At 40.9% G+C, this 14,429-nt stretch overlaps 1 protein-coding gene across 13 annotated transcripts in view; it reads right to left on the minus strand.

Moving 5' to 3' along the window:
- Positions 1-11,467, minus strand: part of YAP1 (Yes1 associated transcriptional regulator) — a 115,398-nt gene extending 103,931 nt beyond the window's left edge. For 3 of the 13 annotated variants that reach the window (XM_059930526.1, XM_059930517.1, XM_059930519.1), the window contains exons 1-2: positions 10,621-11,455; positions 7,561-7,811 (exon numbers count right to left, since the gene is read on the minus strand). In XM_059930526.1, coding sequence (XP_059786509.1) covers positions 7,561-7,811; positions 10,621-10,944 — 575 coding nt within the window. In that variant the 5' untranslated portion in view covers positions 10,945-11,455. Of the gene's footprint in view, positions 1-7,560; positions 7,812-10,620 lie in introns of all 13 variants that reach the window. The other 10 variants (XM_059930524.1, XM_059930525.1, XM_059930515.1 and 7 more) reach the window with 7 other exon arrangements.
- Between the last annotated feature and the right edge of the window lie 2,962 nt (positions 11,468-14,429).

Raw genomic sequence — 14,429 nt, forward strand, 5'->3', positions numbered from 1 at the left:
CAGGAAATGGGAAATTTATGTTCCAGAGAAGTAGACTAAGAGGATCTGGATTCACATACCTGGCACAGCCAAGAGCAAGGATGAAACCCCACACTCTCAACCCTAAAACACTGGCTCTCCATCTTAAAACCCATTACCACCAGCAATGCTCTCTAGAGAGTGGACTGACAGATTTTTTTTTTTTTTAAGTATTTGTTTATTTATTTATTTATGGCTGTGTTGGGTCTTCGTTTCTGTGCGAGGGCTTTCTCTAGTTGTGGCAAGCGGGGGCCACTCTTCATCGTGGTGCGCGGGCCTCTCACTATCTCGGCCTCTCTTGTTACGGAGCACAGGCTCCAGATGCGCAGGCTCAGTAATTGTGGCTCACAGGCCCAGGTGCTCCGCGGCACATGGGATCACCAGGGCTCGAACCCGTGTCCCCTGCATTGGCAGGCAGATTCTCAACCACTGCGCCACCAGGGAAGCTCCGGACTGACAGATTTTTATCTGGAGAAACTGACCACTACACGAGAACCTAACAAAGATAAAGACATTTAGGGCCTCCCACAACTTCAGGGCCTGGTTGGTTCCTGTTATATTACTCTCCAGTGAAGCCTACTTAAGACATTGAAAGCAGAAAAAATTTAAAAAGAAACACCCACTATAATATCCTTAGAGAGATATTATATTACTACATCCATGAAATAAGAACAGCATGTTATTAAAAATAACAAAGGAACAATGACTCAGAAAAGATTCCCTGAAAATTAAGAATGATAAATACCTTTTTGGAGGGAAAAAAAAAACTGAAAAATTAAAAGCTAAAGTTGAAGGAATCTCCCAGAAAGCATAACAAAAGGCAGGAAAGATAAGAAAATTCAAGAGTTATTCTGACAAGCAGGAATTCCAGAAACAGCGAAGAGATTAAAAAGACTGGAAGAAATTATCCGGGAACTAATAAAAGAAATCTTTCCTAGGACCAAAGGACAGTTAGGGCAACTATACTGCAAAACTTTAAAGGGCACCACTCACATTGAAGACTGAGTTTCCAAACAATGTAATCTTTACAATGAATTTTAAAAAGGTACATATGAAAGCGTATCATGAAATTTAAGACCCCCACACACACACACAACCAAAGAGAAAGAAAAAAAAAAACCAAAAAACTAAAATCCCCAAAGGAAGCAAACTGGGTTTAGCTGTTCAATAAGAAGCTAGAATAAAATGGAGCATTGCCTTCAAAACTCTACGGGAAAATAACTTAACCTTGAATTCTACAACCAAACTGCCATCAAATGCCAACAGATAAAGGTATTTTTAGACATAAAAGATCTCAACATAGTTACCTACCATGCACCCTTTTTCTCAGCAAATTCCTGAGGAATAAGCCAACTCTAAGAGTGAGCAAATCAAAAAAGAAAAATGGTAAATAGGATATCCAACCAAGAAGAGTGATGCAGGGACTCACCAGGATGAGAGTGAAGGGAAGTCTCACAGTAAGACAACTCTGAAGCAAGTTAAGAGCAACCAATCTAGCCCAGAGCAGGAAGACAAAGGACTAAGGGATGTCTGCAAGGGGCCAAAAAAGTAACAGAAATACAAATGGAAAAATGAGGCAATTAATAATTCCAAGAAAATATCAAAGTTGTTCAGAAAATCATATTATCAATACATTATACAACTCAGCTGCAGGCGAGTCATAACAATGTAAGAATACTTAGCAAAAAGTTATAGTAATTATACTGGAAAGATTAAGGAAAGGAGGATTTTAGAGGGTGCAGAAAAAATTTTAAATGATAGTGTAGCATGTTCTATAAATATGGAATTTTTAAAAGGGGGGAAAATCTCAAAGGAGTTGGAAATGTTTGCCTCTGGAGAATGCAAGCCAGAGATAAAGAAAAGTGAGTCAAAACTGCTCTTTTTCTTTATAACCCTAATAGCACTAAAGGATTTTCTGAATCTATGTATATGTTACTCCCCTAAAATTAAATTTCAAAATATATGTTTATAGATAAGACTATATAAACAAGTATGTTCAACCACCTCTCCTTGGCAGAAGAATCTAGGTGCTTCCTCCCAAACTTTCTCCTTTCCTGAATTTTCCAATTCTCTCTAATGAACATGTGTTACTTTTGTAATTAAAAAAATACACCTTATTAAAAATCCACAAAATCAGATACATGGAGAAAGAAGTGAAGGAAGGAAGAACTTTTATAAATATAAAACAAAAGAACCCCACATTCATGCTTGTTCAGAAAAAAAAATCCACCTCTTACCCCCATCTCCTAGATTATAGGGTTTAGCTCCTTCCCAAAACCCTGCTTCATACTACAGTCACTTCAGGATATGTGAGAAGTTAAATTTCAAAGAACTTCGTAAATCCACATTCAATTGTGTGAAAGCACAAAGTAGCACTCTGAAGAAAGCCATTTTTACTCTGAAGTCCAGATCAACTAGTCTATAGTAAGTTTTCATGCATGTATCAAAAAGGTCATTCTCTAAAATGTATATTTACTGGTTAAAGAAAGACCTTACTTTAAAAATAACCAAAAATCTCCTCACCTTGGGTTAAGTAAGAAATTGCAAGAGGAAGAAAGGAGCTTTTAACAAAATGTACCCTCACCACCCCCAAAGCAAGACCCAGCTGAAAAATCTGAAAAGTCTATTGACTAACACTATCCTGTGAAGAAAAAAAGAAGCACACTAAAGTGAAAATACGCAAGTAACAGCACTAACCACAAATAAAGCATTGAAAATATTTGGTGGAGGAAAACAGCAATATTTTAAATAGATACGCCTATTTGCATTATTTTGTTAATTTGCAACATTATTCAGAGAAACAACATCTTATTATTTGATGTGTTAAAGATTATGATTCTTCTCATGCTAAAAGCCAAATAAGGATTAAACTACTGACCACTTTTGTGTAAAATATTAAAGAGAAGGGAAAAAAAAAAGACCATTGTGATTTATACCAAACTTCTTTTGTTTGCTTTTAGAAGGGGTCAAGCCCTACGCAAATAGAAGTGCTTCCACGGTAGCAGTACTTGTTCCCAGGAAACTTGGTGCTACAGTACTTGAGCAGAACCACGAAGCAATTCTTCTTCATAAAAACAGCAATGTTCCTTTCGTGGCTTGAAGTTCCGATCAATCCTCGAATAAGAAGCCTTTCTTGTAAAAAGTGCATCACTTAGTAACCATAGTTATTGAACCACACAGCTCTTTAAGACCTTCCTTTATACAATGCTACTCAACTATTATTAAACTTTCAAGTCATAATTAATGGCTAAATTATGCTATTACTGAAGGTAGCAAATTAAGTTTGAATAATCTTAAATCTTAACTGATTTTTAAAACAACTTCACTTTGATTTGCCCTAAGCCTAAACTTCACTACATATCTTGACAACTAAAAGGTTAGGTTTAGAGTTTACCTCTTCCCAAAAGTCTTAAGGTAAAATACATTTCAGAGTCATACTAGCATTACTATTTGGGGATGCTAATTTACATTATTTTTCCAACTATAATGTAAAACATATTTTTCTACATTACTAATGAAGACTGATCTCAGGGTTTCAAAAACTTTTAAAAGTTTCAACTATTTGAATATTACCTAGGCTTTTTAATAGTTAACATGAAGCTTTGGGGGAGAAATATGTTTTCAATGTTACTTTTTAAAGAAAATTTGCCTACGATCTTGCAGCTAATTGAGTTTGCTGAAATTAAACATCTAGTTTGATAAAGGTTAAGTACTTTTTTAGTTCACTCTAAAAATACTCATTATTTCCGCCAGGAAATAAACTAATCTCTGTGTTCTATTTACTGTCACATCCGCTATCTTCCAACTGTTTTGTTTTTTCTTTTCTACCACCGTATCCAACAGTTTCGCCAGCGTTTTTCTACCTAAATCACTGTGGCACCATGGGCCATTCTTCCCCGGGGTGCCCACCCACCGAGCAGAAGCAAGCATTTCTTCCGAGAGCTGAGGGCATACTTTTATCTTCTTTCTCCACTCAGGCTCAATCAGCAAGTAAATGGGCAGGGACAGTCCTTCCCTCAAATAGGGAAATACTCTGCTTTCGGATTTTTAAAACTGAAGTACAATTGACTTATAATATTATATTAGGGAAATGTTTTGTGATTGCAATTTTAACTGTTTATGGTTTTTTTTTTCTTTTGGCAGCTTAATCAACAGTTAAGGGCGATATTACAAGCGTTTCATTTTTAAAGGGGAATCATTTGGGTTACATTTGATATAGCAAGAAACCAAAAAAAAGAACAGCCTTACTCTCAATGAAACTGTTCCTTTTTAAAACATCTAATCTTTATTACAGTAACAATGTACACTGTATGTGTTCATAGTCTTCTGCTGGGCAAGTGTTTGGGAGAAGAAGCAAGACCAAATTACTATAACAAGAAACAGTTTAATTCATCTCCTTTAATTGATACATGTCTGAAGTAGCTTTAATTAGGGCAGTGGAGCATTCATTTCTGAAACAAGATACATGGTCAAAAAAAAAAGAATCAAACCATTTGTAGCAATTAATAACACCTGCAAGGTAAGTTCATTTAATGTTGGAATATTGGCTAAGTTATATGCTGCGGAATGCAAAAAATCTCTGAAAAAAATACCTTTTTAAACTGTGAATCAAGATACTCAATATAACTTTTAATAAAATCCCAGCCACAAGAAACCTTGAATCTTCAAGAATTAAAAACACTGAGGCCAGTTATTCAGAAAATGATAGATAATAGAAATGAAACAAAAATGACTTCTTAAAAATTAGAAGATTATTAAAACAATGCAAATCTCCACACTTTTAAAATCACTGGATGAGATTTCTTAAATCAAATTATAAGGTCCTATATGGTACATTTTACACAAGAAGTTCTTTGTATGTGGTAATAGTTACAAGGCATCAGAGTCAATAAAATAAATCTGAGAAGTAAGACCACTCCTTGTAACCAGAAATATTATAGAATACTAATTCAGGAAGTTATTCAGCAGCTTATAAAGAAATAGGAAGTTGTTGACCAACTACTTGAAGAACTATTTCCTGTAGGAAAACTATAAGACAGATGAAGAAAGCAATAATTCTCAGAGCAATAAAAGAATTCTTTTAAAATAAAGCTCAATACACAATGTTGAAGAAATTAGTTTTAAACAGTAAATTCAGTAGAACAAATATACCCAATATACAGACTAAGCTTTTTAAAAATACTTCACAATCATACCAGAACTTGAATATGTGTCATTGATAAATGTAGCCAGTACCATACTTCCTCCTTATCACTTGCCAACCTAAGGTACAAGTCTTCCTCAGAAAATCTCACTGACCTAGGCAGGGCTTTAAAAATCCCAATAGTTGCCTACCTATAATCCTTCAGTAATTATGCTGCCTTGAAACAATAGGATGGGCCAACTGACTTCAAAGTCATTCATCTAAGGTCACAAGACAACAACTAGTTGTTTCTCTACATTTCCTGACATGTACCAAATAATCCATGATTTTGCCTGCTTTTACTGACCAAGATCCATCTAACAGGGAAAACATTTCTATTCCTGAAGGTTTGATATGAGAAAATTATTCCATGGAGTCAAAAAACTTCATGTTTCTCATATAATAAATCTAATTTTACTTCCATATGAGAGTCCCTCAAAAATCTTCAATAATCATCATGTTTCTCTCTCTTCTTCCCAGTTTTTCATTTCCATGGTAACCATTACCCATATGGCATAATTTTCGTATCATTTTGCCCTGGTTTCCCTTTGCTACAGGCTCACTTGAGCGGGGTGCTTGGGGTGGTGTGGTGTGTGTGTGTGTATACCCTTCATTAATCCATCTTTGAGAGAAACACTTCTCAAAGGAAGAACCCCTGGAAACTAAAAAATAAAGTATAGAACATTTCAGGTCAAAACAGAAAGATCATTCTAAATTATAAAAATGTAGGCCCATGTCACCTAGAAGCAATTATTACAAGATACAAAAGACTAAAAGAGGAGTATAAGTGTTGTTCTTTAATCATAGACTTTTAGCTATAACATCAACCAAAGAAGAGAGGCAAGCCAGCTATTAAGCTGTTTAAAAATCTCCCCAGGTCAGCATGTGACCCAGCAGGCAGAGGTTCAAAAAAGTACAGCCTTTCTTTTTCCTAACAACCTGGTTTGTTTCCACTCCTTTCCCTTCAAGACACATCCCTCACAGCTAGTAGCTCTTTCAATCATTTACTCTGGATGTCTGCTTGAGAACAAATAATCTTGCTCATGCAGATGAGTCTGCCAGACTTGTGTGTACTTTCCAGTCTCAGGCCCTTTATTGTTCTGGTTGAAACCTGACCCTTTGAAATGGATACCAGGACACCAGAAAATGAATTTAAAATAGAAGAAAAAAGTTGTAGGAAAAGGCGCAAAAAACTGCAGAAACTTTTTAAGATCAAACTTTTTCCTCTGCTCTTCTAAATAAGCTTGTTACAAAACTGTATCTTACACTGCAAAGTAACAATCTGCCCCGAAAGACAATCAATATAAAACACTAAGACACACAACAAAACAGTATCATTATTGTATTATCTGATCTAATGAATAAATGTTACATTTCCCTTAGGAGTAGACTGTCAAGACAGATCTCAATCAAAACTTGGACTGTTTTTTACTTTATTATCTCAACGTGATTAAACAGTACTAAGTAAGCAACTTTTTGAAAACATCAATTTCAGTCTATAATAATTACTTTTAGGAAACATTTTGTATATACTTATTCCAAACACACCAAATAAAAATATTAAGGTCCTACCTATAATTTCAAAGCAAGAAGGGACAAAATTCTATTTTGATCTTTTCAGCTTCAATGAAATTTTGCCATTTTTTTTAAACACACAAAAAATAAGGCTGATAAAAACAAATAACCCAATCGCTTTGTTTTTGTTTTCCCAGAGAAGAGAGATTCTGTTTTGAAGACCTGCTAGCTCGAAGAAGTTTGCCACTGAGTTGTTTGCCACTGAGCTTGTATATCAAGCGGGAAAATTCATATTTCTCTTTACCCTTTGAGGGAAAAACAAACTGATAAATCACATCAAACTGCAGCTAAAGGGTCTGTCATCTCACAACCTAAAGTACTATAATGTTAGACTCCCAGGAAATTCCTACTTATTTTTATAGTTCTTTTCTACCAGTAAAATGTCTATTTAAAAAGGTAAGTAGTACTGCACATATTTCATAAACCTATGCCAGCCCCAAAACTCTCACAATTTGAAATTCTTCATGGTATCCTTTCAGTTTCGAGCCAGGCTAGTTATAATAGGTTTGGCACAAACTCAAAATGAGAACATCCAAATTGCCACAAAATAAAAGATTACTAAAAGGTTATGAACCAGGAATCCATAAAGCTTTCAAAACATTACCTAAAGAAGGTATTTAGGTCATACTGAACTGAAAAAAAAAAAAATTATGGAAGATATAACTGAGCTTGACATAAATATTAAGTAAAATATAAAAATAAATGAAAAAAATAAAAAATAAAAAATAAATGATGTTTTATATCTTGGTACCAGAAAATTATCTCCTACCATTATTTTCACTTACTTTAAGAAGTATCTCTGACCAGAAGATGTCTTTGCCATCTCCCAGCCCGCTGGCAGAGGTACGTCATCAGGTATCTCAAAAGAAGACTGTCTAAGGTGTTGAGCAGCGGGTGTAGCTGCTGGGCCAGAGACTACTCCCGTGGGTGTCAGTGTCCCAGGAGATACGGCTCCCAGCTGCAGGGAAGCTGGAGAGGAATGAGCTCGAACATGCTGTGGAGTCAGGGCCCCTGCAGTGCCTGCATCAGTACTGGCCTATTAGGAATATTAAAACAAAGATTTCTTAAAATTTGTTTTCAAAGAGAGTCCCTTTAGATTTCTTAGATATTTGGTTGCAATGAAATTCTAAATCCAAAGGCACATTTCAACATTTAATACTTGACATAGAAGAATATAGGTTTGCAGATGGATACTTTTAAACGCTTACGTGAAGGCCAAGGCAGTGTGGGTGCTTTACCAAGTTCTAAAATGTTCTAGGTATAAACAAAACCCAAGGAATATAACTATGGATTCTTTTTTTTTCTTTTTTTAAAACTAGGTTTTACATAGTTAATGTTTTTTCCAAGCCAAGCCCTAAACACACAACAGTTGTCATTTTTTTCTCACCATGGACAAATGTCATCAATAAAGCAACCATCAAAATTTATACAACTTTTAAGGAATACAAAAGATCCAGAAACATCCGAATATTCTTAAAAGCCTCCTAATGAATGAAATAAAAACCCAGCCATATATTTGAACCTAGATGATAAAGATGCCAACAATTCCATTACAATATAACTTAAGAATTTACAAACATATTTACAACTGTGTAGTAGCAGAAAAAATCCTGAACTCAGACCCTAAAGTTCTGGGTTCCAGTCCAAGCTGGCTAGTGTGACACTGAACAATATCATCATCTCTGAGCCTCAAGTTTTTCTCATTTGTTAAATAGCTTTTTTTATGATGGAAAAATGAGTATATGAATTTATATCCAATAATTTGTGAACAACAGTATTTACAACCCATATTTGTAGTATTCATAATCTAGTACAGTTATTTAAATTCCTTAACTGAAGAGTTAGGGTTTGATTATCAAAAAGTTAGAATTTCCTAGATTCATACAGGCAAGGAAGACTGAAAGCAATCAGCAGACGCATCTATGCCTTGATGTTAAATCATGTACATTCTGAGTTTCCAATCAGAATAAATTTGAATTAGGACTCAGCAGAAATAAAAGTCAAACTTATAGATGCACGACACTTGGTTAAAAAAGGCATTAAAACAAACAAAACTACAGTAGATTATGAACAGTATGAATCCATAAACTGCTGATATAAATTACTGTGCAATTATTTACTAGAAAAATAAATACACTTTTTAGTTGCAATTCTTTACGGCTTATAGATGCCACAAAATGGGGAATTCAATTTCCTATGGGTATTATACTTTCAAAACATATTAACTATAAGCATAATCGTGTAGACTGTGGGGTGCAATGCCAACACATTTTTACCCATAATGAGTACAGAAACTCATTTCCAGGGGTAAGAGAAAAAAGCATACCTAAGTCTACTTCTTACAAATTGAGGTATTTGGGGCAAGCTGATAAATTGTTTTCCCTTCCTCTTCCTTAACCCAGGTTTTTGTCAGCAGGTTAAGTGAGTTTTTCTGAGTTCCAAAACCCCTTGGTCTGAGGCAGGAGAACACACCACAGGCCTGCTGCAAATAGGAGGGGCGATGGGAGTGGGGCGATAACTGTTCTTTCCACTCAAGTTACAGCCGAGTGGACTAACTACATCGCAGTATTTGGAAAACCAATTAACTTCTGGACAAAGTTCCTATGCTGAAGTTTAGCCTGAAGCAAGCTCTTTTTAAAAAAGGAAGGAAAGAAAGAAAAACCTACACTAACCAAATCTTCTGGGACCGGTCAGAATGTTAACACTTTCATAATAGTTTCACTTTAATGTTGGATCACGTTGACAAAATAATCGAACGTTGTGTATGTGGAACTGCCATGTTCATATCCTCAATAAGAATTAAAGAGCAATGGCGAGCCTCGAATTAGTCATCACTTCCCAAACATTAACTTCTAATCACAGTTGAACTAGGCAGGACTCGGCCTATGAGTCAACCTGCAGTGCGTTATCAAAGGCTTCTGTTAAAACCAAAGCACGGTAAAGCTCAACTCAGGTCCTGCGCAACGTGTAGATGTGGCTAATTTAAAAGCATTTCGGCAAACTGTAAATAATAGTCTCCAACTGGGAAGCCAACACGTGAACCAACTAAGTTTGATAAGAGTAAGCCTGCCCGACTTCCAAGGCGCTAGGTAAGGGCAGGAGTGAAAGCACTAACTCCATAAACAACTTCCAGGAAAGTCTGGATCCTGTATTCAGAAAGCGCCGGGGCCGAGAAGAAAATAAATGCTTTTGGGAGGGGGAGGGGGAGAAAGAGCGAGAAACTAAATGGACTGGTTCAACCCCCACCCCTAATCAACACTGGAAAACAAGAGAACAATTATTTGACTCCCCAGGAGACTGAAGTGGACCGAGAGGCCCCGAAGGAAAGGGGGCCCAGGGCTCAACTTCACAAACCCGGCCGCCGCTGGCAGCTCACCCACACACAGATGCCAGAGGCCCCCCTCCCCCTCCCCGGCCCCGCGGCGGCGGCGGAGGGAGCGAAGGTGCGGAGCGCGGAGGCGCGCGCATTGTGCAAGCCCACCGCGGCCCGGGCCCGACTCTCCCCACCCCCTTCCTTCCTCCCCTGCCACTCCCGCCAACCTCCCGGGAACCCCAGGAAGAAAGAAAGGGAAGGGAAAAGCACGCCCCCCGGGGCTGCAACCGCAGAGAGAAACTACAAGGGGAAAAACAAATCTCGGCCCCGGACTCCGGGAGGAGTGGGGAGCCCGTAGCCGCGGCTGGCGGGCGCCTCCAGTCCCCCCGCCTCTCCGCGAGCCCCCATCCCCACCCCGCTAGCGCCCCCCGGAACCCCCCTCCGCGGCCAGGGCTCGCGGCCGCCGCTCCCGAGCGCCCCCGGGCCTGGGGTCCGCCCGACGGGAAAGTGGGGAGAGGGGCGGCCAGGTTACCTGTCGGGAGTGGGACTTGGGCTCTGGAGGCTTGAAGAAGGAGTCAGGCAGCTTCCGGAGCCTCATGGGCACAGTCTGGGGCACGTTGGCCGTCTTGGGGTTCATGACGGCGTTGAAAAGCGCCTCCAGGTCGGTCTCCGAGTCCCCCCGGACGTGCACGATCTGGTGCCCGGCGGGGGGGGCCTGCGGTGCCGCCTGGGACCCCGGGGGTGCCGGCTGCCCGGGCCCGGACGGCGGGCCCTGCCCCTGGGGGGGCTGCGCGGGCGGCTGCCCTTGGCCCTGGGGGGCTGGCTGAGGCGGCGGCTGCTGCTGCCCGGGATCCATGGTTTCTCCCTCCCCCGACGCGCACCCCGACCAGGCGGGCGAGGGCTCCGCCCGGGCGCCCCGGCTCGACGGGCCGAGATGGGAGAACCGGCGAGGGCGGCGGGCCGGCGGCGCTGGGCGGCGGGAGCGGCGCTCGCCTTGCTCTCAGCGCCGGGGGGCTGCGCCGCGGCCCCGCATCCCCCGCCCCGGCGCCTCCGCCCCCGCCCTGCGCCCCGGCTCCACTGGTCTGGCGGCTGCGCTTCGGGAGGGGCTGCGAGAGACCCGGACCTGCGCGCCCGAGAACTTTTTTCCTTCACGCCCTTGACGGATGCCGGACAGCTAGTTGCCTTTCCCCTCCCCCTTTCTCTCTTATTTCCTTTTCTTGTTCCTTCCTTCCTCCCTTTCTTTTCCCCGGCGGCGGCTGCGCCCGACTGAGACAGAAACTCGCCTCAGACGCCAAAACTAAAGTTGAGAGAACTGCCCGCCCGAGCCGCTCGCGGCTCCGCCTCCTCCCGGCTCTTCCTTCCTCTGCGCGCCCGCCCGCACAGGATCCGCGGCCGGCCGCGGAGGGAAACTTTCCCCTGCAAGTTAACTACATTCCTGCAGACTCCCGGCCTCCAACGCCCCTCCCGGCCGCACGTGACCAGCCCGCCAGCGGGCCGGGCCTCCACAGTGCTTCACGGGGCTGGGGCCGGGGGGCGGCCGCGGCGGGGAGCGTGCCTGGCGATCCGCGCCGGGAGGGCGGCCGGCCCGACGACCAACGTTGGGTCTGGTCTGGGTCGGAGCTCTGATCTCTGCGGCGAACGCGGCCGCCCTTGGCCGCAGGAAGTCCTCCCTCCCAACCCGGCCCCTTCCCCGCCAGTTCTCGGGAAAGGCTGAAAGGCTTCCAGCTCGCCCCGAGATGCGAAACAGCCAAGGCCGAAAGAAGTCGGGAGGGGACGTGTAAATCCACTTAAACCCTCCCCGCGTTAGCCCGATTTGACCAACTGGAGTGTCAGTGTGGGCTCAAAGCCTCAAACTAGGTTGGATTTAAAATGGTAACCGTAACAGACATTGATTTTAATAAGGGTCCATTTTTTCTTAACATTAACTTGAATATTTTTCCACTCAATATTCAAAACCCACTTGAAAGGGATAAAAGATTTCTGTAATTTGAAGCTTTAAGACTAGATCTGTGACTCAGTGTGATTTACTAAATAACCAAAAATTGCCTTTTTTAAAAGTGAAAACTTTTTTAGTGCTCAGACTTGAAACATAGTCTTGAAAACCTCAACGGAAAAACTCAGTGTTTAACTTCGGTTACCAGCATTCCTCGGTGTACCTGTCTTTCATCATTGGAGGGATGGGAGCCTACCTCTCTTTGTTATCGCTATGCCTGGCACAAGGGTGGATTCTGTGAAAGTTGACCGAATAAGAAATGAACGCACCTGGTTCTCTTTGTGGCAGTGTCATATATGCAAGGAGTCCACTTGAAATCACTCAAAAGCAATGAAAATTTGTTGGGGTTTTTTTGTTTGACGGCGCCTCTTGCGAACCCGTGCCCTCTGCCGTGGAAGCACGGAGTCCTAACCACTGGACCGCCAGGGAATTCCCCAAATTTTGTTTTTTAATTCATACATTCTAATTTTTTAAAAAGCAGCTTTACTGAGCTATAATTCCATACCATACAATGCGTCCATTCAAGCAATCCAGTATTTTTCGTATATTAAAAGGGTTATGCAACATCACTCTGATTTTAAATCCATTAGTTCATTCTAAAGAAAACTAGCTTCCTGTTTTAATGATTTTGTCTGCAACGCTGGTGAAACAGATGTGTAAACAGGATTAAACAAGAAAAGGTCCCCTGAGCAAAAAAATAAACTCTTCCTCCAGCCAGGACATGCCCTGGATAAATCTGAAGAGGGATCTGTTATCACTCGGTGTGGTGGGGCAGGCCAGGAAAAGAGCCTCAAGATTTTACAGCAAGATTCTAATCAACTGCTCTGGATTCCACTTTCATCTGAAGAAAGGGATCTGCCTCCATGATGCCCATGACTGCTTTTTATATTTATCCCTACCCCCATCCCCAAATGTCAAGTGCGTTTAACCACAAATTTATAGGTTCTGGAGTTCCAGAGATCTGAGTTCAGATCCCAGTTCCACAATTTACTAGCTTTGTGACATCGGACAAGTTACTTATTTCCTATTCTTTAATTTCTTTAATATTGGGGTCAGGTAATGACACCTACTTCATATGTTGAGACAATTAAATGAGTCAATGGACATAAAGCAAGTACTTAGCGCAGTTTTGGGTGTGTGGTGAGATCCGCATAAACGTCAGCTATCGTTGTTGTGCCGTGTTCACAGATTACTTCACATGTAGTGGCATGGCCTCTCCTTTGCAGCAGTCCCCCTCAGGGACCCTGTTGGCAGTCCCTTCCGGTCACATCCAATAATCAATCCACACAAACAAAGCCTTTGGGCAGAAACTATGCATTAAAATTTCCAACTGAAAAAAAATTTTTTTTAAGAACCAAAGTGATTGAAAACCTGGGATTGAAATGGAAGCTGTCCCTTCACTAGAGTATTTATTACCATGAACACTGTAATTAAATGACTTAGGGTACAGCAGAGGTTGCTTTGTTCAATATTGTTTCACCTGCCATTCAACTGAGAACAAAATTACTTTGATAAGTGGATTTAAAGGCTGTCTGGAGTGATGTTATGTTCTGTAAGCACCTCTGTAGCATCAACCAAGATTTTGTAATTGAATATTCCTGATCTACAAAATTTCATTCACAGGTTAGTAAGGGATAAAGATAACAGAGATTCAATCCTTCATCCCCTCTCTTCCTCTCCAGCCCCACTTTTAGAGCAATTATCAATCCAAGGCACCTTGAGATAGGGAGTTGCCTTCTTCATACAAAGACCCAGGTTATCCTGGATCATTTTCAAGTCCTTGTAGATCACTATCTGAATACACTAGTCTTACAATGACTTGCCTTCTCAACTACAATGGACCCTCTTCTCCACTTTAGCTATCTGCACCTATGTCCACACCCCACCATCATCCAGAAATACTCCAGTTGTGAAATCAAACTATGTTATACTATTCCCTTAATTACTCATACCTCATTTATTATTAACTTCTCTCTCTTCTACCAACCTATCACTCCTGTTTTCACTTCTTTCCCAATTCAGTTTAGAAATCATAACTCATTGCTTCAGCCTCTCATAATCATCTGTGCCCTTAATTCTATTGCCCCATGTATTTGAATGAACTGGATCTATTAAACTGGATTAATCCAGTCATCTGTCTTTTCCATTCTAACACCTAAGGCTTATGGGGGCCTGGACCCCACATTCATTAAAAGCTTCAATCAAAACTTTTGACAGTCTGTCCAAATGAAGTTATACTATCATCCCACAGATATACCTACATGATTACAAGAAAGCATTCACTGTAGAACTTTAAACTTTGTCCTGTTACCAAATGACACTGTCTGTAATGCATTATAAATTAATAT

The sequence above is a fragment of the Balaenoptera ricei genome, chromosome 8 (genome assembly GCF_028023285.1).
Source record: "Balaenoptera ricei isolate mBalRic1 chromosome 8, mBalRic1.hap2, whole genome shotgun sequence".
NCBI lineage: Eukaryota > Metazoa > Chordata > Mammalia > Artiodactyla > Balaenopteridae > Balaenoptera > Balaenoptera ricei.